Raw genomic sequence first — 26,901 nt, 5'->3', positions numbered from 1 at the left:
CACAGTACAGTTCAAGACAGATTTTACTATTTTATATCACAGTACTGCATGAACGTGTCTTGTAGTAATGCAGTAATACTCATCAGTATCAAAGAAATCAGTGACAGGCATGCCGTCCTTGTCAGTGCTTCAAACAACTGGCTATCCATCTACTCATTTTGAACTCCTTAGTGCATTAATTCTTACAGACATGCATTCGTCACACAATGGAGCTGTGCCCACGGCAGTCAAGAGTTAGGCAATTACTTAAAGACATGGCTCTCAGAGAAAAGACTCCCTAACATCTTAGGAAGTGGGTACTTCCTGATGACATTTAGGTGGAACCCATGCAACAATCCATTCCCAACACTACAAGAGCAAGAGAATAGTCCAGTTCAGACAAGCTTGCATTTGCGTGACTGTAATCAGAATAAACCAGCTGTGGGGCATGGTCAGAGAAAACGAACTTGTACAAACTCAGGACATAGTGTAAGAGACAATTTAAAACCAGAGGAACTGAAAAGGATCTGTCTCTGAGATAAAACAGACACCTAATAGTGCTTCCTACAGGAAAAGTAAGCACACTGACTTTCAGGAATCAACAACGGAGGCTTTCAAGAAGAGATAATCATTGAAAATTCAGCAGATATCTGGTTATGTCATAGATTCTGATTAGGATATAATTATTCTGAATAGATCATAATTCAGACTACCAAGACTGAAATAAAATAAAACAAACAAACAAAGAAACAACTGAAAAAAATACAGGAAACAAAAGCTTAAGGGGATGATATTATGAAAAAACACCTCCAGTCTCAACTAATTATTTCATCTCTAACAGATAAATGTTTACTCAAAGACTCGGTTGATCAAATCTGCCAAACAACACCATCCCAGTGTAACAAGCTGATTACTTAAATACTTGGAAACTTCTAAAACAGCAAATGGTAAATGCAACATTAAGAACAAAACCAGAATCCTGTAATTAAAGCTTACAAATATGCCAAAAGACAGTTATACTGGAGTTATGTTTGAAGACTGCTGAGAGACAGCTGTCTGCTGAAAGAGGGTAAGTGGTAGCAGTGGGAGTGCTGGATTGCAGACAAGAACGCCAGCTCTCTGGGCAATTGAGTTTTGGTATTACTAAAACATTCTTCAAATTAGTCAGATGACAAAAAACAGTGTACTATTACAGAGGATGACAATAACTAGAGCGTAGTTTGTCAACTGAGTCAGAAAAATATGGGTATGTAGTATGACAACCTTGCCACTGATACAAGGGGGAAGGAAAAACTCCAAGCATATCCACAGGATGGCACTCCTCCCCCCAACCAAATGGTTCAAGCTGACTGAATAGATGAGAACATGGTATAAAACTGAAAATGATGAAAGGCTGACTGACAATCTCCAGGCTGGAAACAACACCCACATACCAACCCAGACCTCAAAGTTGAACAAAATGAGGTTAGAAGGAAACACTTTCAAACCACTGACAACTCTTCTTTGGTTCAAAAGGTTGCTCATCTTCTCTTGAAAAGATGAGGGTTCCTTCATGTGGCCTTCTCTTAGCAAAATAAACCAGCAAGATTTAATAATTTTCGAGAAAAAGCAAAATTTTCTGTGTCCCACTGTCTTCTGGTCTATACAAATGCCCTTGGTAACTGCAGCTTGGAGTCAGCAGTGGTCCCAGTGACATTAAAAGGAAGCCAATTCCTTGAAAGTGACTTAAATGTATATCCACGATCACTAAGTCTCAAAACCACAAAAATTATTGATACAGATGTCAAAAATGGTTTGCACATTGCCATTGTTGCCTGGATGGAGAGGGAAATTAAGCTTACAAATACAAATACAAAATACAAAAGTCAGACAAATTCCTAAGCACCAAACACCCTGATATTAATGGCTTTGCTACCCACATCCCAGTGAACAGAACTCAGTCAAGAAGCTGATAGGTAGCTTGAGAATTCTTCTCCTCCTGAATATCACCCACACTGCTGTTTGCTTTCCCTGCTTTGCTAAAGGGGTAGCTTTTACTTTTGATTTTGACTTAGTTTAGTAGCATTTTCTGCCATCAAGACAAGTAATAACTAACAGGAGTCAGTTAGCCAGCCCAGGGCAGAAGCATCCTTGAGTAAACAACATTCAGGACTAAAAGGAATCCTGAAACGTCCGTAAAAAAACTTCGCAGCAAAACATTGATGAAATGAGTAGTCATCAAAACCAGACCAATGAGGGAGTTCTTAAAAAGGCTCAAACAAAAGGCAAGTAAAATATCAATCAAACTTCTCTCTTAGAAATACCTTACTGTTAAGAGGACTAGAAGGTGGTTGATATGAAGCTCACAAAAGAGGACTCTGGGAAATGCATACCAATCTCTATTAGAAGCACACTAAATTATCAAAAGCTGCAGTAAAATACAGATCTTGTGGAAGAGTAAGCACAACTTTTGTAAAAAAAAAAAAAAAAAAAAAACCAAAAATGTTATACATTTACTGGACTTATCTGAGGGAGTTACAATAACATGAATAAGGGAGATAAAATCAATTTTCTAAAGGTGTTAAAATAAGTCCCTCAGAACCCCTAGAGATACCAACCTATGTTGATAGTAAAAAGAATATCCTCATATGGATAAATTTGCAGTTAAAAGAAAAAAGAAAAACTCCCAGTAGATTCACTGAGGAACTGTACCAGGACTTCTGCTGTCCAGCACTTTTATAAATATTTGGAAAAGGGAAAAAGAGATCAAGGTGACAAAACATGCTGATAAAAGCAGGGTAGTAAAAACATGCCAACTCTAAAACACTGGAGAGGACTGCACTCCACAATGTGGCATAACAGACAAAATTAAAATGTTGATAAAAACCCAAAGTGATTTGCATGGGGCAAAACTGCAATCCTAATTGTACATATAGACCAACAGGCTGCGTGTTGGGGGAAAACCCTAACACTGAAGTAGGTACTACTCCTCAAGAAAGAAACTGGGACTAAACCAGACAGTTTTAAGAAAACATCAGTTCAATGCTCAGTCAAGATGCAAGTCTACTGTTAGGAAATATTACAAAAGGAATGCAGAATGAAGTGGAAAATCAGTGCATCTACATGTGGACGGAAGAACAGATCTTTGGTCCCCCATCTGAGGAATGGGACAGTAAAACTAGAGGATGGTATGGAATAAACGTACTACAAAAGAGAGAATATTGGATTTGATAGCAGCCTAACAGATCATGTCTTCTTGAAAACATGCATTCCTTAAAAGATGCAAGAATAGTTTACTTTTTAATAAATAGAGAATATCACACAAAGTAAGCGGGCATCAGGCTGAAAGGAGGCAGACAGCAATGGGCACTACTTTACTTGACGTGAGAACTGTGTAACCATCACAGACACTTAGTTGTGACAGTTCATACAGATTCTAAAACCAATTAGGCAAAGAATTTTAAAAAAATCAGCTAAAACTTATTAACACAAGGATACAACTTTTGAACTGTAAATCATTAACAATTCAAATGATACATCAGGAAATTGTCATTGTATGCCTTTGCTTGATCATACACTCTTCACTATGCAACTGCTGTTAGCCATTCTCAGAGCTCTGGTCTAAATGAATCCTCAGTAATGGCCTTCTTTGCATTTAATAACTGAGTAAATGCCATATTCACCAAAAAAAAAAAAAAAAAAGTATTTTTTTAGTTTTTGTCTTACGTTAAATAGTTTTTGTCTACTAGTACTGAACTTACCCCATCATAAAATAGTCTGTATGTAATCTCCCTTCACATGGCTTATAATGAAACAGCACAAGACCTTCAGTTATTATTACATTTTATGAAAAATATCAGTATTAAATTATTTGTATATTCCTAGGCACATAGTGTCTTAATAATTCAGACAATTATACACGTATATTTGTCTATAAAGCTTATAAATGATCACAAACTATATTAAAAAAATACTTCTATATATTCTAATACTATTTCAATATATTATAAAAATGAGGCATGTTTTATCCCAATCATCATTTTAAATTTTACCTTTGTCTGGATCCAACTGTTCCTGGGACAGAATACCACACAACACTGGGTTCTTCCACACCCCCTTCTCTTGTGTAAGTGTAGTTAAAATATGCAGTTCCCGGCTGCCATTTTCCATCAAGTTTTTGTGAGCCACCTGAAGAATGTATGTTACAAAACAAAGTATTGTTAAGAAAAAATTAAGAATATGTGTCTTTTACATTCCTTTATACTTATGTGAAAAAAACACAAACCCTTATCAGTTAAAGAGTTAAATGTATAACAAAACAATCTTAATATTCACCCCCAAACTGTAGGGAGGACCTCCCACCACATACTGCTGATAAATACCAAGGAGCAGAACTTGTTTCAACACCCTCCTTTAAAGCAGAGCTCTGATTTTTAACCTGCTAGTGCCCTGCGGGAGATCTACAAATTCTCTAGTATCAATAGATCTTCCACTCATAATAAATCTCAAATGTACAACCGTGAACAGTAAAGAATGACATTTCATTTCTAACAGTGTTACTAGACAGCTTTTAAAACATTAACTTTATTTCAAGTATCTAAACATGTTTTTTCTCCAAAGTTTCTACATGAACTATGACAGAAAAGTGATACGGCTGACAGAAATTACTGTGGAATACATAGAATCTCCAGCTGAAGGGCTTTATTGTTATCAGCCACCAGAGAACAAGTCTACATACATGATACGTACTTAATATCCCTAAATTTCCAAACCATTCTGGAAAGCTATTAATTCTTCATTTCATGAATCAAACTCACCTGTACAAAAGCCTGAAATTCTTTCCATTTATTTTCAGGTAAATCAAGAGGCAGACACAGCAGAAGTTCAATACAGCTTCTGGAATGCAAACAGGAATATTATTAGATTCAATTTTTGGCTTTTAAAAGGTATGATCAACAAATCCCAATTCTAGTATCCCAACAGGTATTTGTTTGAAAAGCCAAAGCCGCAAAAGTCTGTTTTGTTTGAACATATAGAGAAATGGTGGTCATGGACACTCTTGTAGCAGCTGTAAAAGCAAATTCTCTAAAACCTACTACTAATTAAAAAAAAAATGCACTTTTAGATTGCATGCAGATCGATAGCAGCAAATTGTTTGATGCCAGGGATGTTGGCTTCACCTGTATCAGAACAGTCCTTCTCAAGACTGCTCCAACAGCTGAAGATATTCTCTCACATACAGCATTCACTATGAGGAAGGCAGGCGCTTCCAAACCTATTTAGAATTTCCACAGATTGTGAACTGGACTGGGACAACATTTAGGCAGTGCAAAGTTCATACCATACAGGTTGGTTTTAGTAACTGAAAAACATACTCACAGTGCCAAACGTTCAAGCACAAAGGCTACATTTTCACACTCAGAGGTAAGATAAGGTCGTGCTTTAACATAACTTCGGATAGCAACTGTATACACCTCTAATAGGGGCAGAGGGTCTTCTGATGTTTTCCACTTTTCTGCATATTCCAGCAAAGTCTGTTTAGAAAGAGGAACACACAATCCCAAAATTCATGAACATTTGCAAGGTTTTAGTTTTATACTTCTCACTAGTAGACTACCCTTCTTAATGATTGACTCTGTTCTCCCTAAAATGAAGTACATGTTCTCAAAACACCCCGTTTTCCCTTAAAATTTATTGTTTCATTAACAACTGCCACTTAAAACTCCACACAAAAATCATTCCCTTCTATAAAAATGTTATGACTGACACTTCCCTCTATGGTATCCCCGTAATATTCAGTTTGCATTCATATTTTCCAAACACAAAAGCCTGAAGAGTATATCTGGGAACATAACATACTTAAGGGACTGAAAACTTGGGTTTTAGACATCCATCTCTACTGTTCAGGTTCTAAAGTAAGCAATTCCAAAACATTAACCTTCATTTTAACTTATCTACTTTCAGGAACGATTTCACATTTCCTCTCCCTTGCCACCCTGCTAATACAGTTATCTTTAGATTATCGCTTTTTACATGGTCCTGAAAGGAATACGAACTACACATTTTAAGACAATATATATATATATACACACCCAAAATTCATTAGTCAAAAAGTTGTCTTCCTGCTTTGCCACATGAATACCAACAAACAACGATTTAGAAATAAAACTCAATAAAGTGATGGAATAACCACTACCACTCAAAGTACAAAAGGCTTCTGTTCACTTCAGTCAGGGACAGGAAACACAAACGCACGTTAAGGAGGAGTAGGAAATAAGGTTCTCTTGTCGGCATCGCAACTAGTGCTAGGTTAACACTTGGACTCAATAATCTTAAAGGTCTCTTCCAACCAAAACAATTCTATGGTTCAGTGTTCCCCTTGGTATCTGCTGTCAAGCCTGAGGCAGCTCAACTGACTGCAAACTAATTCCTACACTACAGCAGGCTGCAGACTGTCATATTATCAGTTTTGCTGATTGCTTCTTGGGGGTATAACAGGCAGAAAGGTCAGAGTAACAGACAGCAATGTAGGTTGTCTGACACCATGCTCAAAGCAGGGCCATCAGAATAAGTTGTTTGGAGCAATGTCCCTCATCTGCAGAACCCACTATTTCATCACAGAAGAACATTGGATTTGTCAGTGAAAGCATTTTACATAGCTCATACTGTCAAGGTCATTTAGCAAAAGTCATGGCTCCCCTTTTTATTAATGTCAGCTATAAATAAAACAATTTTGACAATATCAGTTCAATTCTGACAAGTTTTTTTTCCAGTAAGGAAAACAAGAGCCCTTTGGACAATAAAGTTCTTCTGCTACAGAATCCCCCACATACCTGAACAAAAAAATCAGAAGAAAGTAGTTCTCAACTGATTTTAACATGCAAATACCAGAAAACTGGACTGGGGGAGAACTACAAAAGCACTTGCAGAACCTATGAAATCTCATCCAACACTGCTTCAATCCATGTCCAGATTAATGAGGATAAATCAAAGTAAATAAAATTTTGAAAATACAAGGTTTAGTAATAGATAACCAAAACCAAAATACAAGTAGATATAATCAAGACATTGGCAAATTCTCAGAATCTACCACCTCACAAAAAACATTTGCTATGCTGGTGAACTGTCACTACCAATACTGTCCTTTAAAAGTGGTGTATACAGATGTGAATACACTGTTTAATGCAAGCAGAGAAGTTTGCACTATAACATAGTGGCACTAATTTCAGCATTAAATAGAGCTATTTTTATCTCGTATATATAGATCAGCCACTTCCAAGCCATTATATGAACTATATTAAGCACTTGTGCCCACCACGCCTTCCAAAAGTATTCATCAGTATGACAGATTTCGTTGTATACATGTCCCTAGACTATACAGCACTGCCACTGTACAAAGAAAATAAAATTCATTCTGCTTTGCTTAATGAATCATTGCTGTGTTCCGCTTACAACCATAAAAAGAATTTTACTCCCAGCCCTGGGCCTCATTAAGTTATTTATTTCCCTAGTCAGGACATACATGTTAATCAAGCCAAGTACTGCACTCAGAGCACAACAGCAAAGTTTTGTTCCTCTGTGAGAATGAAACAGGCATTTTATTTTAGCAGCAGCTTACACAGTCAAGAATGCTCAAAAAAATGGAAACATCTCAATTTGTACAATAAAAACCAGTAAGTATTACATCTGTGATGTAAAATGTGGAATATATATGGCCATGAGTAATATTCAGACAATACATTTTATCCTTTTCGGTCTCTACTACATGAATGTTGCTGTAGCAATGCACCCACCAGAGGATGCTTTTCTACTTTCGAAAGTTATACTGAGCAACCTTCTTTGCTAAAACTAGCCCTACAATACCAAAGCTCTATTAAAATATGTTTCACACTAAAAGAAGGCATTATTTACTACTAACTAGAATTTCACATGTACAGTCCATATCTACATGTTTCTTCAGCTCTTAATATCAGATTCTTGTCTCTGTGGGTACCAGGATAAGGGCAAGCTTACTTAAATACATTAAAACACACCTGGAACTGCCCTCTCCATTCCCTGCTAAGTCAAATGGACTAGAGAGGCAGAGAAAATGACGGAAAGTGGTCACACGGTTAAGCTTGCACCTCTCAAACCACTCCAGTAACTAGCAAAACCTCTCTCCCAGTGACCTTCTGCAAACACATCCACACAGAAGAAGAGTTCAAGCAACAAGCTTGATACAATCAAGTTACACGGAGATGGGTCTTCAGGAACTGCACACAGAGAGTGGTTGCAAGACATTCCTCCTGGCACAAACTGCCCCCTATCCGGAGTGACTCACTCAGGCATCATTTGCAAAGCAACAAAACTAGATACAAGCTTCAAAGGATTACTCTCCTTGCGCTAGACAGGTCTCTTCTCTGGTTTTGTACAGTCTGGACCTGCTTTATTTCTCCATTTTCAAATCAATTTTGTACAAATACTGTTATATTCAAACAGCTCTGATAAATTTTCATTATTCTCAATTTAGTGAGACAATACATAAAATTGATCTGTCGTATGTTTTTCCTCCCTAGAAGATTATAACCTATGGAAGAGAAATTAAGCAGCATGGGAAGAGATGTGTTCATGATTTCTTCCTGTATCTGAATGTCTAAAGTTTGTCTGGTTAAGCCTTAGAGTTTACTAGACTGCTATGAGAAAAATCTCAAATAATTATACTTGCCAAAGCATTAGTCCAAAAACATTAACTGCCAAAATCTTTTTCTTTTTTAAAAATTATATGAAAATATCTTTCTTGTCAAAATCCTATGTAACTTTTCAGACACTGGGAAAAACAGACAATCCTCTTAATCTAGCTTGGGATGCCAGAGCTACACACATCTCACAGAAATAAGTAAAACGTCAGTCAGTATCCTGACAGACAGGGATTTTTTAATTTAAAGGAATAAATCACCTCACTGCGGTGATACTATTATCTGACAATAAGACAAGGAGAGTCAGAGATGCAAATTGATATGATTTACATAGATGTTATTTGCAAACAGCTGTCTTCCATTATTATCTTGTTACAAACTCAGATCCACTGCCAGTCATTGCTTTTTAAAAACAGGTAAGGAAAGTGAAACGGAGTACAGTTAGTAGTACCATTAACTGCTTGCTCCATGTTAAGTACTGATGAAGTGCTACTAATCCTCTGTGTGGTTTTCTTTTTCCATGCAAACTAGGGAAAGAGAAGGCCATATATTAACATATTTCCTTCAGGTCATGAAATAGATTGCCTGTGGCCAGCTAATGAATGGCACAAAAAGAGAATGGCAACTTTAATGTTCAGACCTTTAAAGTTCCATGTTACTATCTGCTTGTAAAATTTTCAACTCTCAGTTCTCAAATTTCTTGAGTACTACACCAGATGAGCAAGATCTACCTTTCAAACATACACAACTGTATTTTAAGAATGCAATGTACAATAATAAGCTACAATACCTCCTGCTTGTCAATGTCCAAGTTACTAAAGCATGCAATGATGAGCCATGTGAACCTGACAAATCCAGACATGGCAGCTGTAAGGATATGAAAATGCTTATCATGCCTATTGAGTCTTCCCATGCTGATTGCTGCTGAATGTGAAGAACACCAACAATGCAGGCATACTGACGTGTGAAGAAAACAGAAATGATGATGCCTCCCCACTTTGTATTACCAGCACAATCCTCTGTTTTATATTACAAAATCGAAATGCAGTCCTGAAAGTAAGCTACAAGACTCTTAACAAAACTTCAACTGAAATTAAAACAGAGATGTCATCCACTGTATTCCAGTATCCAGTACTCTACACATTTACTCATTCTCGACCTGCCATCTTTCTGCTTTTGACACTTCAAAAGTAATTTTACTGAAGCTCAGACAAATGAGATGTGCTGTCTGTCTCTCTCAAAAAAAGTTCCCCTTCATGAATCTGTATTTCATTTTGTTCCCTTTTTCATTTATCTCCCTACCTTGCAGATAATCACTAACTGAACATAAGTATTTAAAAGTCTGAGTAGTAGGCCTAGGTAATTTCTCTCTGCTCTATTTCTTCTCCAACAAAACTATCTGCTATTCAGTTACAAAATCCAACCAACTAGTAAGATTAAAGACCCCCCCAATCCTAACTGCACAGGTCTGTAATCTTAAATCAGTTTTCACTTCCAAAACTAAAACCTATCTACTTCTTCCTGAAACAGTATTTTCCATGCATTTGCTTCTCATTGTTGACCTTTTAGGTAAAGTAGTCACGAGTAGCAACTAATTGCTCATGTTTAACAATTACTCTAAAGAAAATAGAACATTTGAAATCGTTAACTTTCCTTTCCCAAGGCTAAGAGCACCAGGAAATATTTGTTAAACCTATAAAGCTCTGGCAGTATCCATGGTTCTGCAAGAGGTATTGTTCATCAGTACTTGAACAAACACACAGATATAAGTTTATGCTCAAACTTGAAAAATCTCCACCCATTATATCTACACAGTAAATATGCTCATTGAAAGCTCTTGCATTTGAGACCAGTATCTTAAAACAGTAATACTGAGACATTTTAGATGTGCAGCCGTCAAGACAGAAGCACACAAGGCAACTGTGCACAAGCACGGTTCTTCTAGATGCATTCACACTAAGGGCGTGCACACATCCTGATAATAGGGGCACTAAAACATTTTGAGATCTAGGTATAATTTTGGCAGCTAGACCATCATATACAGAAGCTTCAAAAAACATTTCATGAATATATAGGTATATATGGTTGCTTTGAGATATCTGAGACAAACACATTTCTTTAAAAAATGAATACACTGATACACTGGTGCTTTTTAATCATGGTAGATTCACTAGTGAAATATCTACAGGAGATACATACAAAACAAAAAGTATTTCACAAATCAGTGGGTTAAACTATTTCAAACTGTGATATGAAAATAAAGCTATTACACATAAACCAATTCCTCAGATCAGGGACAGAACAATATGGGGAGAAATAAAACACCTTTATCAAAGGAGTCAAAAACTGTTCAATGCCCACTGTGTGAGATGCTGCTTTCCAGGAATAAAGATGACAGAATCAAACACTATTCTGTTTAGGATAGGCAAGAAGGAATTCCTGAACTTCCATGCAGAGGTGCCAAGCCCCTAAAAAGCAACAGAGAGTAGGTACCAGACAGTAATTAAGTACTACAAATCTCAAGACAGATTAGTTCATGACAAAGCCCCAGAATCCTAAGAGATGAAACACGAGGAATATGACTACTTGATTTGTATTCTTTACCAAGTAGCTAGGTACACAGTGATGATGTTGATGATGTCTTCTGACTTAATGATAGGGGAAGAAAAAAAGGTTTTTTGGGGGAAAAACACAGTTAATATGCTGATTCTTGGGCTGGAGCTAGACATCCATCTCATTCAAATACAGTTCATTTCTGAGAGCTGTGTTTTTTGGAGTAAAACTCCGTGAGCCTGAAGCATAATCTCAGTTCTTTAACGGTTGCGGCAGCCAGTGAGCATGTGATGAAAACAGTATTGTTCAAATTCCTGGAAAGCTGATAACAGCCTATTTTTAAGGTGCAATTTATGATACTTTACAAACTAAGCTAGACTTCCGGTCTCAGCTCTTCTGCGCAATTCCAGCCCTGTGCCAGGATCATTACAGAATCAAATGAAAAGTCAGCTACAGAACTGAATTTGTAGAACAAACCTGCTAAGTAATCAGATCTCTCAAAGTGAAGTATTAGATCTGGTTTGCAATGCTGAAATCACCCCTGTTCTAAGAACCTGCTGTAAATTGGAAGATTACTAGGATGACCAATGAGCAAAAGACTGGGCAGTCACACCCTCAAGGCCCCACAGCATCTAGGAACTGCTAGTTCAAGAAGCACTTCCAGACCACCAGAACTTGATTAGCTGAATGCAGCAATGCTGCCTGTGATGCCTCTCTTCTGTACCATGAAGAAAATGGACTGACCGGGTGACAACAGCCTTATAACATGTTTTCTTTTTAATGAAGTAGTTCGGTACTAAAATATATTAGATATCCCATTTCAGATATCTCTGGAGTCAATCTGCTTTGGTATTAATGCATCAGTACCAGATGATCTCTTTGTGAAGTCCCACAGCAAAGTTACATCCTAGAGAGACATCAAAACAATCTTTACAGGTGTTGAAATAACATTATTCTCAGCCTCAATGACCTAAGCTCCTAGAGCTGAAGAACACCTGGGGTATTTTTTGTGACCCACTTTCTTTTCTCCTTGTTGTTCGGCATTTTACCAGAAGATGGAGAACAAGCCTTTCATCACATAAAAAGCAGGAGTCTCTTGATAAGTGCTGGAACTTTTTTTTTTTTTTTTTTTTGGTTACATTAGGGTTGCCATGAACGGTACTTTAATTGGAAGAGGCTAAAGGTACCTAAGGAATAGCTAGGATGGAACCAGTATTTATGTCCACTTTGTAGGACAGACTACCCAACTAAGACGTCAATCAAATAGAATATTCAAGTAAAAACTTGAATAGTTCTTGAACTAGTTCTGCATGTTAAAAAACCTTACTAATATAATGTCTAATTTAAACCAAGTCTATCTCGGATTGCCCCCGAGACTTCACTATTTAAGGCATTAGAAACAAATACTACGACAGATTCTTTTTAAAGCATTTAAGAGAGTAGCTAAATGTTTACATACAGCATGAACCCCATCATATCTTGTGCTCATTTTAAAAAGCATAGGAGAAAAAAATAATAGTATCTATTGCTTTTTTTCTGTGGTATGACAATCCTCTGATCAAAGCATTTCTCCCCTATCACTATGATAATAATTCATCTATTTCCCTTCCAGCTTTGCCTCCAAAAAAGAACCTCAGACATAAATGACCTGTTTCCATTTCATTTTTTTTAGTTGGGATGCTCTACATGCAGACTGATTTTTACACTAGAACAACACTGACATAGAAAAACATGGATATTTCAAACCTGTCCACTACAGGCACCATGATGCAGAGCTATTTTTTTTCCCCATTACTATTCCTCTTCTGCACTGACAGACTACAGTTCTAATTTTCTTCACTGTTTTTTCCTTTCCCTTCAAACAGAAAACTCCAGCTGCTTTTACACTTTACACCCTCATCCTAACACCACTGGCTTCTCTATTCTGTAGCTGAAAGCCAAGTCAAGATTAGAGAGTACTGAACTAGTGAGTCCAAGAAATACTCACAAACTCAAGAAAGACTCAGAGATGAAGTTCAAAACCAAAATTTGGGTTTGCAATTAAGTGCTGGTCCACAAAAATCTCACAACAACTATAGAACTTCAGAGTAATGAACTGCATAAGGAGTGGATCCATACTGTAGAAAAGCTGGTGCTGAGAACCCAAGTCCCCAGTGTATTCACCACAGATCTTACTTGTGACTAGCTTTCAGCTGGTTCCATTAACTGCATACCTATTAGTGGTTGAAGCAGACTGCCTGAAATTGCTTCTGAAGCACAGACTGTGGTTTAGTTTCATCCAGAAATACATTCAATATCCACACTGAAAAGGCACTTCACAATGTAAAACAAAGTGCAGTAAGCAGGTATAATCAGATCACTTTAAAAGCGAACTTCTTATCTGACCCAGAGTGCTAATGTACAGGCACCCACTATTTTGGTTCACATGTATCTTCTATGGATATCCTACATAATCTGAAAACTGTTCTTTCACCTATTCATTTCCTTGTTCATCTACTGAAGAGAAATATTCAGAACAATAAGTACTTTTATTATAGTGTATGAGCAGATATGTTTGTTTATATACTCATCTCTGTTACAGTGTTTATCCTTCCACAGGAAAAACAACAATAACAAAAACCACAACCCATGCTCTGTTCTGTACTCAGAGTGAAATACCACCCATATGATGGTGTTGATTTTGTAATTGGTATCTTCAGTACCCAGACACATAGGTATGCACATAGGTATAGATAACCACTGCTTATTAACACCTAAACATATTAGCTCTTATCTAAACAAAAAAACACTACCTCAAACACTTCCAAGGACTAGTTTCCTGAACACTTTTAAAGGTAATCTGCAAAACAGCACTGCAAAATTCTATCGATCTACAAGCCTCATTTTTAACAAACATTCTCCTCTCACTATCCTCTTAATTTTTTTATTCAGTCTGAGTTTTCAGAATAACCATTTGAATCTGAAATGTTGTCTACCAAACCAGAACACAAAGAATAAGCTGAATTGCAACTGCACAATTTTCTTGCAGCAGAACTGCAAAAATATAAAGATGCAGATCTAAGTTTTATGCTCAAGCCTCACCAAAAAGGGGAAAGTGAGAGGCACAGAAACAGCAGTAACTTGTGTATATTCATACTAAAGAAAAGCTGTCCTCCTGGAGATCATCAGAATCAACAGTAAATAAGTTCAGAGAAATACACAGAAAAAGTAATTGTTAAAGAACTGACAGCAACTTCTAATTAATTTTGATTAATAAACCAAATACATCTGCAATCCAGTGAAGATGATCAACTAGCCAGCAAAGAATTATTTTCTCAGTTTGTTTAATCCCTACACATTCATATATCTATGTAGTAGTTTATATATATTTATATTATATACAGAAATTTATTATGCAAAGTAAGTTGCTTGAATATCATTCCACAAAAATAGCAAACCATAACAGTTGAAGATACAAAACTAATTATCATTAGCTACTTTTTGACTCGAGATCCACATCTTCTACCTGGGGGAGGTGTGCAAGCATGTATGCCACCTAAGGCATTAATGATGGTTCTTTATATCCTTAAGATTAACTTCTGAAGATTTTTTAACTATTGTTACAACTAAATTTGTAAGGACACTAGGGCCCTGAGTCTTCAGCACACAAGTATAAAAAGTTAACCATCTTTTATCCAACTATTTCTACATCACTAGGCAGATAAAGTAACAACAACAAAAAAAATCCAGCTTTGTGTTCTCATGCATGTAACTTTGAATAGCAGGGAAGTACTACTGCCCCCAATTTACAGATACACAACCAACACAGACACAGGTATACTGTGAAAAATACATCAACATTTCTAAGGCAGAGTCTATGTTGGAGAAAGGTTTGAAGAAAAGCACCTCAGCAGATACAGAAGCAGAAACAGAGGAAAAGCTTGTGGGGCTCTGCTACAACTCTCGGAGTAGTAATTATGTCATCTACTGTCACCAAGAAAATACCACAAACAACGCAGCAAGGGAGAGAAACAACTGACTCTGCAAAGTTAATTACCAAACACAGAACCTTCTGTTAACTGATAGATGCTTCTCTCCTCAAATATAAGTCAGAAGGAGCAAGCAATCTGTATGTTTTTCACATCGGTATGCTGAACATACTGCATGAGCTCGGATTGCTAATTATAAAACTGAAAGAGGCAAAACAAAAGAGAAATTACCTTGGTGCTATTCCTCTCATTATTCTTTACTCTTTTGCTTAAAATTCAAAACCCAGCTAGTTTTAGAAAAACTTGAAAAACGTAGAAAATGAAGTCTTTGTTTACATCCATAGACTACTTTAAATAAGCAAATTATTTACCAGGAAATAACTTCAATAAGCCTCATGCTTTATCATATATAGTAGCAGAAATTATGGGTCACCTTTAATCTTTCAACATTTTGCACTCAATATGTTCTTTCTCATATTTTCAGTAGTATCTGATTTCTCTCTTTCACCCTTATATGTAAGTAAACCTGTCATAGTTCTAGGCTACGTTTCTGTCTCTTCGGGTTTTCATTCAAGTCTCAATTTAATATTGTCATCCCAACCTCCCTATTTTAGTCTGTTTAGTTAAAAACAATATTCAGCAGTTGGCTATTAAACAGGCATTTCAGCAATGTGGTGGGATGTTCATTACAGTAAACTTTTATCCACTGCCAGGAAATCTAATTTACCTATTCTTTTAATTATCAGACTGGCATGTGGGCAGAATAAAAATAGGAAGATAGCCAGAAATAACTATGTCTAACCTGAAAACATGTGCATTTCCTGCAATATAGGTGACTTGAAGCTGCTCTCTCAGTCAAGTGACATAAGACATTACAAAAATTTCTGTAGTTCATCTGCATCACATTTTTGTATTAGTTGTTCTTATAAGCTGAAAGCAACTTCTCCCACTGCTACTTCAAACCTTTTTAATTCTGATAAGAACTTAATTGACAATCTTCTTCCTCAGTAAAATGTTACTTGCCATTTTAAGCTTGTCTATTCAGCAGAGTTAAATTGACATCCCAAAGGATGTTTCCATCTGATCTATGTTTCCTGTGAAAGAATAAGGCAACATCTACCTGACTCGGAGTCCGATAACCGACTGTGTCCTTATACTAGTACTGCTGCCATGTCCATGCGTGAAGAAGGAGGGGAGCCAAGACTCTACGTTCTCCTGAATGCGTTACCAACCCTGAGCAGAACTCGGAGCTCCTGCCATCACACTGACGTGGTTCTTGAAGTGTGGCTGGGTAACCAAAAGCAGTGTTCAATTGCCATGCCAGTTTTACCTAGAACACTATGCAAGTTCCAGGTCTGTAGAACTGGGATATTTAAGTTTTACCATCTTCACTATTATAGATTTGTCATCAAAAGTTACTTTTATCCAGGCTATTCTCTTCATAAGAGCGACCCTCCAATGATTATCGTTCAGACTGTCTTGTAATTCTGAACATTTAATCTCTCCTTGTCCTCATCCTTGTGTTCCTTTTGTTATAAAACACTACATTATCACAAGCTCCTGAGATGAGCAGGAATCACAAGACTGCAGAACTCCTTACACGTAATTTGATTTAATGCCTGATCACTAAGTGTACATTATTGATTCATCGAAACAGTATTTAGTGTATCAGATATGTAAATATCAAACAGGATTTATCTATTCACCAGAATCAATTCCCTCCATAATTTTGAATAACGAAAGACAAAAGGAGTCCTACCAAATTCTGTTCTTTATGATATACATGAGACTGAGAAATCAACATTATATTCACTATCAGCTGAAATGAAAACTCTTAAGATAGCTACTATATTCAACTCAAAAGACCTGAAAGAATTTATTTGCTTAAAGAAATCAAAGAATTTTACTCCATGGAGTTCAGTTTCTCAAAGCAATAATTGCATCTGTCCAGCAGCTTGGAGAGAATGAACACCAGGAGCCAGTATCTGAAGCCACATGGAGCTTTGGCAGAAGTTGTCCATATTACGTGAGGTCTCATAAGGACAAAGAATTGTGTCACTAGCTCAGAATAATTAAAAAAAAAAACAAAAAAACAAAAAAACCAGGCGAGAACTACATTAGTTAGCATAGGATTTTCCCAGTTCTCTGACAAAATATTAATTTCCTTTAGCTTCATATATGGAATAATTAAGCCAGAAATATTACATACCAAAAAACTGTACAACAGTCACAAAAGATGGAGAAGAAATTTCATCAAACTATTCTTAACAAAAACTACAGGCAAGTTTAGTCCAATTTTCTATTAGAACAGAACCATTTTCTGAGAATGATTTTATAAAGCTCCATTGACTTTTTGATGTTACATATGCTTTCTTTCTGAATGTCTTTGTTCTGCCAAGTACCAGGTGTTATTAGATTAACTCCTCCCAAATGAAACAGTGCAGTTCATCCTTAGAGATGAATGATCCCAGAAATAACACCATGGAATTGTCTTTAATGTATATTTGGAAAGACAAATAGAAAAAATTACTTCACACCTCAAAAAACCCCCACCTGCACGCTTTCTTAAAACACTGAGACATTAAGGCCCCATCATATGCAAAAGCACAGACCTAATAAAATGGGGAATACTATTTCAAGAGATACTTTCGAGTCATATTGTTTACCTGTAATTTAAACTTAAGTTTGCAAGTAGTTGTACATCATTTTATATAAGCTGATGACATAAGAATGTTACGCTAGTTTCCCTCATAAAAACTAAAGAATTATAAACACTGCACTGTAAACGCTCAAGGATTTGTATGGAGGCCTTTAAAAACAACACTAACAAAAACCTTTTGATATACATAAATCCATGCCTGGAGCACCATTTCTTGAAGATGTGTTCCATACAAGAATTTGAAATAGTTTATCTGGCTTGTGTATTAGTTCAGGTACTGCAACACAATGAAGAAACAATATGTTGATGTCTTCTAACAGTTCCTGATTGACTCCTAATTTAGAGAGGCCTTATCACCTTCAATATATAGTATGTCTGTATAAAGCCTAAAGTAAAGAAATACTATGACATTCAAAGAGTGGAATAATAGAAAAGGCCAGGTAAAATTAACTGATTCTTAGTCAGAATGGAAGCAAAGATTCTCCAGAAGAACCCCTTTTTTTTTCTGCCTTCCCTCAAGATCTGTGGTTTATGAGGTATTCTCTAACAAGATAATAATAATAAGAGACATAGGAAAAAGACAGAACTTTCAAATAGACATAGAACTTCCTTATCAATAAACTGAAAGACAATGTGTATGTTTTGATGAGATGCCTTACTGAACATTAATATTAACAAAAATATATATATATTCTTTGTACAGTCCTGCACAATATGGACACAGTCAATATTTTATGTTTTTTAAACAGTGAGTCTTCAATAATCATACTTTTAGAAAGCAACCTAGATATTATTGATATACATTACTGGAAAATAGGGAAAAAGTTTGGAATTAGGGGAAAAGGTAGAGGCAGGAATATATGTGCCAGTAGAGAAAGTACCTAATCTGTTTAGTTATGCCAGCATAGATGTGCAGCTACTGCTTAAAGCCAATTATTATGGGTAAACTGATGTCTAAAGTAAAGTCTTCACATTGTTTTTTAAATGGCTGAAGGACAGGGTAAAGCAGTATGCCTCTAAGTTTTTGAATGGGCAATAAGAATCAACAGTATTATGGAGGAAAAATAACTGTAACCACACTTCATACCCCATTAGTATTAAGTTTTGGTTAAAAGTATTCCTTAAAAAAATGGTAGTTTGCTGATAGGAGGGGTTTTCTGAATAACATCAGTAAAAGCACTAAGTAACTTTAACTCAGCAAAAATTTTGCGTCAGGGTAACTATGAAACTAAGTATCCGTTTGTCAAAATTAAGTATCTATTTATCAAACAGAAAGCTCTTTATCACAGAAATTAAGTGGAATGCTTGATTTTAGTATCATGTGCAGTACCTTACATAGAAAAGTGAGCTTTTGTAAAGATTCTGAAGTTTTATTAATGTTGGTCCCTTCATCTACATGTTGTCATCTTCTAAACTACCTTAATTTATTATGCTCCTGAGAACCATCACTCTTCACTGGACTATTCATACTTGGAAGGATAAATAATATGCTCTGCAAGAAAAACACTTAAATCCTAAATCTTACATGGGTTGTCACCTTCTTAATGAATTCTTACTAGATTGTTACCTTCCCTGCAAGCAAGTACTTCAAAACCACATAGATTCCCAGGACATAATAACGAATCAAAAAGGAAATGGGGCAGGGGGAGAAAAAAAAGTGGAAACTGGAGAAAGACTGAAAATAGCCTTGAAAAATCTAAGAGGTGCTTTGAACAGGAAAGGAGTATGCTACTTGCCATGTCTACATGGGATAGGATAAACCACAGCAGTCTTAAATTGCAACAAGAGATTAGAGATCAAGTTAGACTGTAAGGGGGAAAAATGTTTGAAGGCAAAGACAACTGAACTAAAATGTATTATTGCAGGGAGTTCTCCTGGCATCTTTCTCATTGAAAATTTTTGTGAACAGGTTAAACAAGCATTTGTAGCTATGGCTTACCCACAATTAATCCTGCTTTGGAAGCACGGTCTAGCTAACTGAGATCTCTTCCAGATACATGTTCCATACAGGGAAAACTCTGCCAAACCCAGCTGGTTCAAAAGGGAAGTTTTTAAAACTAGAAGTTCTTCTGACTGTTCTTTCCTAACTGTCTACCTATAGAGTTTTTAATACAGAAAAAACAATTTATTAAAAAAGAAAAAAAAAAAATTATTCCTTTTTTATTATACACTGATGGCATTTTACAAAAATGAAAAGACTCAATTTATATTACAAGAGATCTTTAACTCAAAACTGTCACCAAAATGAGTTTAGGGTTCCACTCATCTGCCCAACAATAATTTAAAAGACTGTTATTAAAGATTTAGCTTTTTTAATATGCAGATTATAAAGAAAACACACATCTAAAACTAACTGTACCAGTTCTGGTTCTCCTAGTAACTGGGAAACAATTAAAATGAACTACAGAAAGCTACATTTTATAAGGCATGAGCTAAACACGCCCTGAACTAAACTTGCTGCCTGAACATAGTAGCTATTTTCCCCTCTCCCCCCGCCCAATCCACGTGTACCACATTCTGGCACTTTTTATGCTCAAACATACTTGACTAAAATTATCATGATCACACACACACACGAAGAAGACAGTATGGCAGAAAGCTTCGACATTAGTACTATTAGAAAAGCAAATCAATGAGACTGATTTTCAGAGAGATATGCAGGTAAATTAACTATTTCAGTCACATCCACTTCCTTTGATACTGGAAAATTCGTATTACTAAAAACTTATCGTACAGAGCTCATAAGTTCTAATGAAGACCATCTCTAATGTGGCATGATGCTGATGCTTGATGCCATTACTGAGGACAAGGATTACAGCAATTACGCTTATTGGTTAGACTTGCCATAAACAGTGAGGGTGCTTTTTTCTAAACACACACACATTATATCCAGATATGCACACATACCATATTATTTGAAATCAAGACGATTTCTCTGACTCTCCATAGTTTAACTGAAAAAATCAGGGGGTGTCATTCCACTCCTATCCTCCCAGGTCACTAAGATAATGTTTGGCGTGGCAGGTCTTACAGTGATGCAGGAGCACAAAAATGCCCCAAGCATCTCAAAGTTTGTATGACATGACCCAGTGATTACAGCAGTTTTTCTCCATGTACTCAGGAATCTATGTGGTGTACTATAGTTCAGCGGATTTCTTGTGAATTCTGGCAGCTGTACAGCTCTCCCTGAACAGGATATCATCTAGAGATCACAGTGACAAAGGCGAAATGGAAAAGTATTAGAAGATACAATGGAAATCTTACACTTACAGTAACATATATAGAAAAAATAGCAACTATGAGACCAGGAAGAAACACGGTGTGGGAGAGGCAAACGTGCAAAGACAGAAACATCAAAACAGAAGCTTTTAAGGGTTAGTTCAGTGTCGAAATCACTCACTGGACTCAAAAGAAAACACTTTAAATTTAAAGAAGTAGAAGTCATAGAATTTGTACATACTTAAAAGAAGAGAGAGACCTGGTTTACACAGGAAATCATTAAACTGAAAGCTCAAAAATCAGCAACCTTACCAACTTTCACATTCCAGCAGTTTGTGACTGTATTGCATAAAGATCACTGTTAGCTGTTGATCCAAACAAAATCAAGGGTGGATGTCTACCTATGCACTCAGTGAAGAGTTTGATGAACACTGATTGGAGTAAGAGACCAGGTGTGATATTAAGAAAAAGAGGAAACATCTTCTTCTTATATTAAAAGGGCAACTGATGTTTTGCTGATGGTATTTTTCACTGTCAGTGAATACCCATCTTATGGTCACATCAGGAGGACGGTTATCACAACTGCATGTGCTTGATGAAATAGTTGAGGTCTTCACATACAGGAAGGCTCTTGGCAAGGGATCATACTCTAACTCCTATGGGAAAAAATGAAGCAGTCTACTGAAACACTTCTTTGTACTGAATTAACATGTACCAAGTCTGGATAAATCCCAAAGTTGTAGCTGAAAGGTTTAAGGGAGGCTTTATTTCAAATTCTATGGACAGAATTAAAGACTGAAGAGGTAGCTGAGAATACAGAGACAAATGGAGGAAGATGGCAACAGTGAAGTGGGTGACAGCACCAGAAAGTTGTGAAGTTTGTGAGATGTAAAAACTGAAAGCCAATTGTAGTGAGGTATAAAAAAAAAAGACTAACCTCCAACAGAAACAAATCATTAGTGAAAGCTTTATAACTTTATTGTATATTGATTACAGGTATTTAACTTTAAAAAAGCTTTTTAGGTAGAGCTACGTTTGTTTGCTTTTAGAAGGGACATCTTATATTTGGATTAGTACAGTATATGTTCCCGAACATTACCAAAACCTAGTCTTAGCATATCAGCACACAGAGAGAAAGAAAAAAAAAAAAAGGGTAGGAGGGTAGGACCTTGAGGTATTAAGGCAGGTTCAGTACCCACATGCTCAGATTCAGAAAACAGATAAAAAGTCAAACAACAATGGAGGGAAGACTAATAAGCTCAAAGACAAAATATGTCAATGACACAAAAACAGGCAGGGTAAGTAAAAGTATCACAAAGATTTCACAACTAACTAGCTACAAAAGAAAATTTGTTACTAGCCTGCAATTTGGTATTTAAGAAAATAAAGGTTACATTGGGTAATGATCAAGTGGAAGGGAACACAGCCCACAGTGAAGACGCCAGTATCACGTTCACCTAGTGCTCAGAGAAAAAAAAAAACAAACAAACAAACAACTAAACATTTTGGCCTTCTCTAACTGAATACAATCAACAGATTGCCTTTAAGAGTTAAATTTGAAAATAATCTGATGAGCCACCACCTGGTGACAAGAACAGCAATCTTTCTTTGGACCATTCTGAATTCTTGCAAAATTCACACTTTCAATTTTTAGTCACTACAGCTGAAGATACTTGTTTTGTCTACCCCAGTCTGTACACATATTGTTTGTGACAACGTAACTGTTTGTCACTGATTTTCTAATTACCAGATAGCAACAGAAGAGCATGAATCACAATTAAAAAGTCATTTAAAATATATAAGTATGGATGTGAACTTCACTTGATAACAAATAAAAATAATGCTCTCTGTTCCATGTTGGCAACAGTGAACACAACTACATTAATATATATATGGTACAGGATTAAGGTTCAGTCTATAATCCCCTTAAATTGTAAGAATAATTGCATTATTTCACATTGCAATCAGCAGCCAAACACAAAAATATTTATAGCTAAAGAAATTATGCATATAAAATACATAAAAATAAACTTTATTCTTACAACAGAAAAAAACCAGTTCTATAATATTATCTTCTGTCAAGGTACAAAGGGTCTTGTTTTTCTGTGTTTGTAACAGTTGTAGTACAATGTTGGGTTATAAACAAATAGTTCAAATAGAGATTTTTCAAAACTAGATAAGGGATTTGGCCGTACAACTCCCACTTCATTTAATGAAAGCAGAATACTTAAATACCTTATTTACCTTTGAAACTATGGATCTTTCAATGTCTTATTGCACATTCATTAGCTTCCTTCAGTATGAAAATACACTACCCACTTCATTTTAAAAAAAAAAAAGAAAGAGTTTACTTATGGCAACAAGCTATGTGGTTGCTGGTCTCTAGAGTCACTATCTGGCAAAATAAAATAAGGACGCAGGACTTTCCAAGTTCTGGGTAGTTATTTCATGCTTAGGAACTAAGCATGAAAAAAGTGGGTGAAATCATACTGAGATAGCCACTAAAACATTTCTTCAGTACTGCACTTTCAGACTTAAGATATAAATAAGACTCTAAGTTTTGTATATATGACCAGTCAAATTATTCTTTCATACATATATATTCAAAGACTTTAATCTAGAAATCACAGCAGACGCCTTTAAACTGTTACTTGAAAGAGGTTTCTGAAATGGCTTGTACTGTTACATGAATTTTCTATAACCTCTGTCATGGCAAGCTAAGCCTACTATTTGAATCATGGATACTATTTTGTGTTAGACCAAATGAAGGATTAAAACTGTAGAACGGGCTGAATAAGTATTTTGGCACCACCAGCACAGGTGAACAGATTGAAAAAAATGTCTGTTGAACCAATATAAATATACCTGGCCAACAACAACACTATTTAATACATTAAGCACCTGTTTAGACCCCGGGTTAAAATTTGAAAAGCAAGATCTTTCAATACTGAATGGCATATCTCAACTCTTAGTGTTACACATCAGTCTTCATCCTGCAAAAACAAATACAGCTTTCCTTTAAGTCTTAGTATAGAAGAGACAGCGACTTATTTCAAAACAGCATAGATTTTTATCTAAGTCACTTTCTACACAACTGTTTCGTCCAGTGAGACTTGTTTTTTAAAAGTGTATGTTTAAGAAAATTAGTAAACTTAGGCCTTACAATGGACCTTTGCAACAGCCATTAAAATAAGAATAACATTATTTTTTTTTAAACTTGAAATCAATCAACTACTGAAGCGACTCACTAAGCACACACAACCACAATTTCAGTGATAAATCTCCTTCAGACACCAGTATCTACTCTGTATACGTCAAGCATGGTGTCTTCAGTCACACCTACCCAACTACTTCAGTTCAATGAACAGCTCATTCACAAGCTGGAAGTCGAGCCGGAGCCAGAAAAGACAGACTTCCACCTCCCAGAGTATGAATTTAAGAAAGCAGGCACAAAGATTAAACAGACTGAAAACACAGCAATCTGAACCAACACAAACCAATCTTGTATCTGTGCATCTATATGGACATTCTACCCAAATACAATTTGATAAATTTTGACTGAAGAAAAAGAACCCGAAGTATGATTCCTGTATATATCAAGTAAAATACTAGAAAGGCATACATTTAAAATATTTAGTAGTGAATCGCCCCGGCAGCAAAATAGAGCCCAGTTTAATCCAGAGGTGACAGACATGTAAATTAGCAGTGCTACAATGGCTACTACCAAGAATCAAGTCTTTAAGAAAACAGATATAAAACCACAAATAAAACACAATTCAAACCGACAATGTGAATTCACTCATGTCCGTTCCACCTTTTAAAAATTTGCCTACATTCTGTGAATGGGTGACAGTAATGTGTAAACAAACATGATCACTTTTATCAAATAGGCTATTAAACTGATAGCAAAGCTACAGAAGCAGTGGTTTCTGTGAATTTCTGTGGCCTAAAATATTTATGAACTTGTTTTATACATCGTGTCATACCTAATGCTAACTAAGCAAGCACAACTAAGAGAAATCAGGGCAACGTATAGACACATACGTGACTAAAATGAAGTGGTTTGTTTTAGCTGTAGAGCTAGCACCACAAAGTTTGTTTAGAAAGGGATACTCTGCAGGGTCACTCGTTCAGAAGAAACACCTGCAAACAGCCCTGCTTCAGGACCAGCCCAAGCCCTCGGGAAGCAGGGACAACACTCACAGCCACAATAACCACACACAATGATGCTTCAAGCAGCGCCGGCTCGGGAGCCCTCTCCTGAGCTGGGATTGCGCTCCCTTGACAGGGCGAGAAAACAAGAATGCGGCATCGCAGCCCTAGGGATCTGCCAGCATCGCCGGCGACTTAGTTTAGTCCATCACCACTTCACCGCCTTCTCTCTCCCGGGAGGGCAAAACCTCCGCTATCCCTCCAGGGTACGAGATAGGGAAGGGAGAGGGAAAGTGGGGGAGGAGGGGGGTTGCTCGGGCATAGAGCAGGAGCCCCGAGCAGAGGAGACCTGGGACCGACCTCCAGCTCCTTCCCGGCCTCTCGGCGGAGAAGCGCTGCCCCATCTCCCGACCTGCCGCCTGCCTCCCTTCGCCTCCAAGGGAAGGGGGTGCCGGAGGGAAAGGGACGGGAGCAGGGGGGCCCTCAGTCCGCCACCGCCAGGAACAAAGGGCCCTTCGATAAGCCGAGCCGCAGAGCACAACAAAGGGGCCTAGAGACCGCGAGAACCGGGGCGGCCGCCGGGGAGGGGGGGAGAAGAAACGGGGGGATTACAGGCCCGGCCGGAGCGGCTCCCGGCGCAGGGGGCACGGGCGGTCTCATCCCAGCCCACAAAGAGCGGCGGCGTCAATCACCCCGCGGCGCCCGGTCCGGCCCGGAGCGCTAACTGCCCGCGCGTCCTGCCCCCGCCGGGCCAACCGCCGCACCGGGCCGTTGGCTGCGGCTCCCTCCCCGGCGCCCCGGCGGGGGCGGCGCTGCTCCCGCCCGGCCCCCCGCTCCCTCTCAGCCGGGCAGACGCGCACACACACCCCGCGGGGGAGGGGAGAGCGCGGGCGGGGGCAGGGAAGGAAGGGAAGAGGCGGCCTGACCTGGCAGAGCTGCTTGCAGTACTCGGTAGCCGCTTGCACTGCCGGCTCGGAGCTCTCCCGCAGCCCCGTCTCTAGCTCCACTAGCCGCTCCCGCAGGCGCCGCAGCTCCAGGAGGTCGCCACCTAGGCTACCGCTCTCCTGCTCGGCCTCCTCGTCCGCCATCTTCGCACCCCGCTCCGTCGCGTACGCAGCCCCCCCCTTCGCTGCCTCGGCCTCTCGGCCCCCCCCTGCGCGTTCCGTTGCCAGGTCACGTGATTACACAATGCCACGTTCCGGGGAGGGGTCACGTGCCGGAGTAGAGGCGGGGGGGGGGGAGGGGGGTCGCGCGCGCGCGCGCGCGCGCTCTCCGTCCCCCGCGGCGCAGCACTGGGCCGGGGAGGGGCGAGCGCGAGAAGGGGGCGCGCCCCCGCGCGTCACGTGACGGCGACGCCACGCGCCTGGCGGCCGCACGGCCACGTGACGGCGCTCCCCGCCCTCCAGCCGACGGGTTTTGGCGGCAAACGGCAGCAAATGGCGGCAGCGTCTGCTCGACGGGCCTGCTGCGGAAAGGCTTTGCCGGGGCGGCCCTTGTCGCTGTTTCTCGAGTTCTGAAGGCGCTGGCAGCGTTTGCGTGGCCCGATTGTACCAGAGCTACAGCCTCCTACCAGCCCTCGCTTCATGGAGAGAGGCTGCGGCTCTCCCCAGGGGCCTCAACAGGCTACGTCTTCCCTGCTCTCACCCAAGAGTGCTGCATGGCACCTGCTGCTGCTGCGTCAGCCATGGTCAACACTGCTGGAGTTTCGTTGGGTGTT

The 26,901-nt window shown here is 38.3% G+C and overlaps 1 protein-coding gene across 2 annotated transcripts in view; it reads right to left on the bottom strand.

Moving 5' to 3' along the window:
- The window catches only part of ZNF292 (zinc finger protein 292), a 46,106-nt gene extending 19,634 nt beyond the window's left edge, over positions 1-26,472 (bottom strand). Inside the window, exons 1-4 of one of the 2 annotated variants that reach the window (XM_065056496.1) lie at positions 26,111-26,472; positions 5,338-5,492; positions 4,776-4,854; positions 4,011-4,146 (exon numbers count right to left, since the gene is read on the bottom strand). In XM_065056496.1, coding sequence (XP_064912568.1) covers positions 4,011-4,146; positions 4,776-4,854; positions 5,338-5,492; positions 26,111-26,272 — 532 coding nt within the window. In that variant the 5' untranslated portion in view covers positions 26,273-26,472. The remainder of the gene's footprint in view (positions 1-4,010; positions 4,147-4,775; positions 4,855-5,337; positions 5,493-26,110) is intronic. The other variant, XM_065056497.1, reaches the window with a different exon arrangement.
- Positions 26,473-26,901: the final 429 nt, after the last annotated feature.

Source organism: Columba livia, chromosome 3 (assembly GCF_036013475.1).
Source record: "Columba livia isolate bColLiv1 breed racing homer chromosome 3, bColLiv1.pat.W.v2, whole genome shotgun sequence".
NCBI classification, from domain to species: Eukaryota; Metazoa; Chordata; class Aves; order Columbiformes; family Columbidae; genus Columba; species Columba livia.
This window is presented reverse-complemented; position numbering and strand designations above follow the sequence as displayed.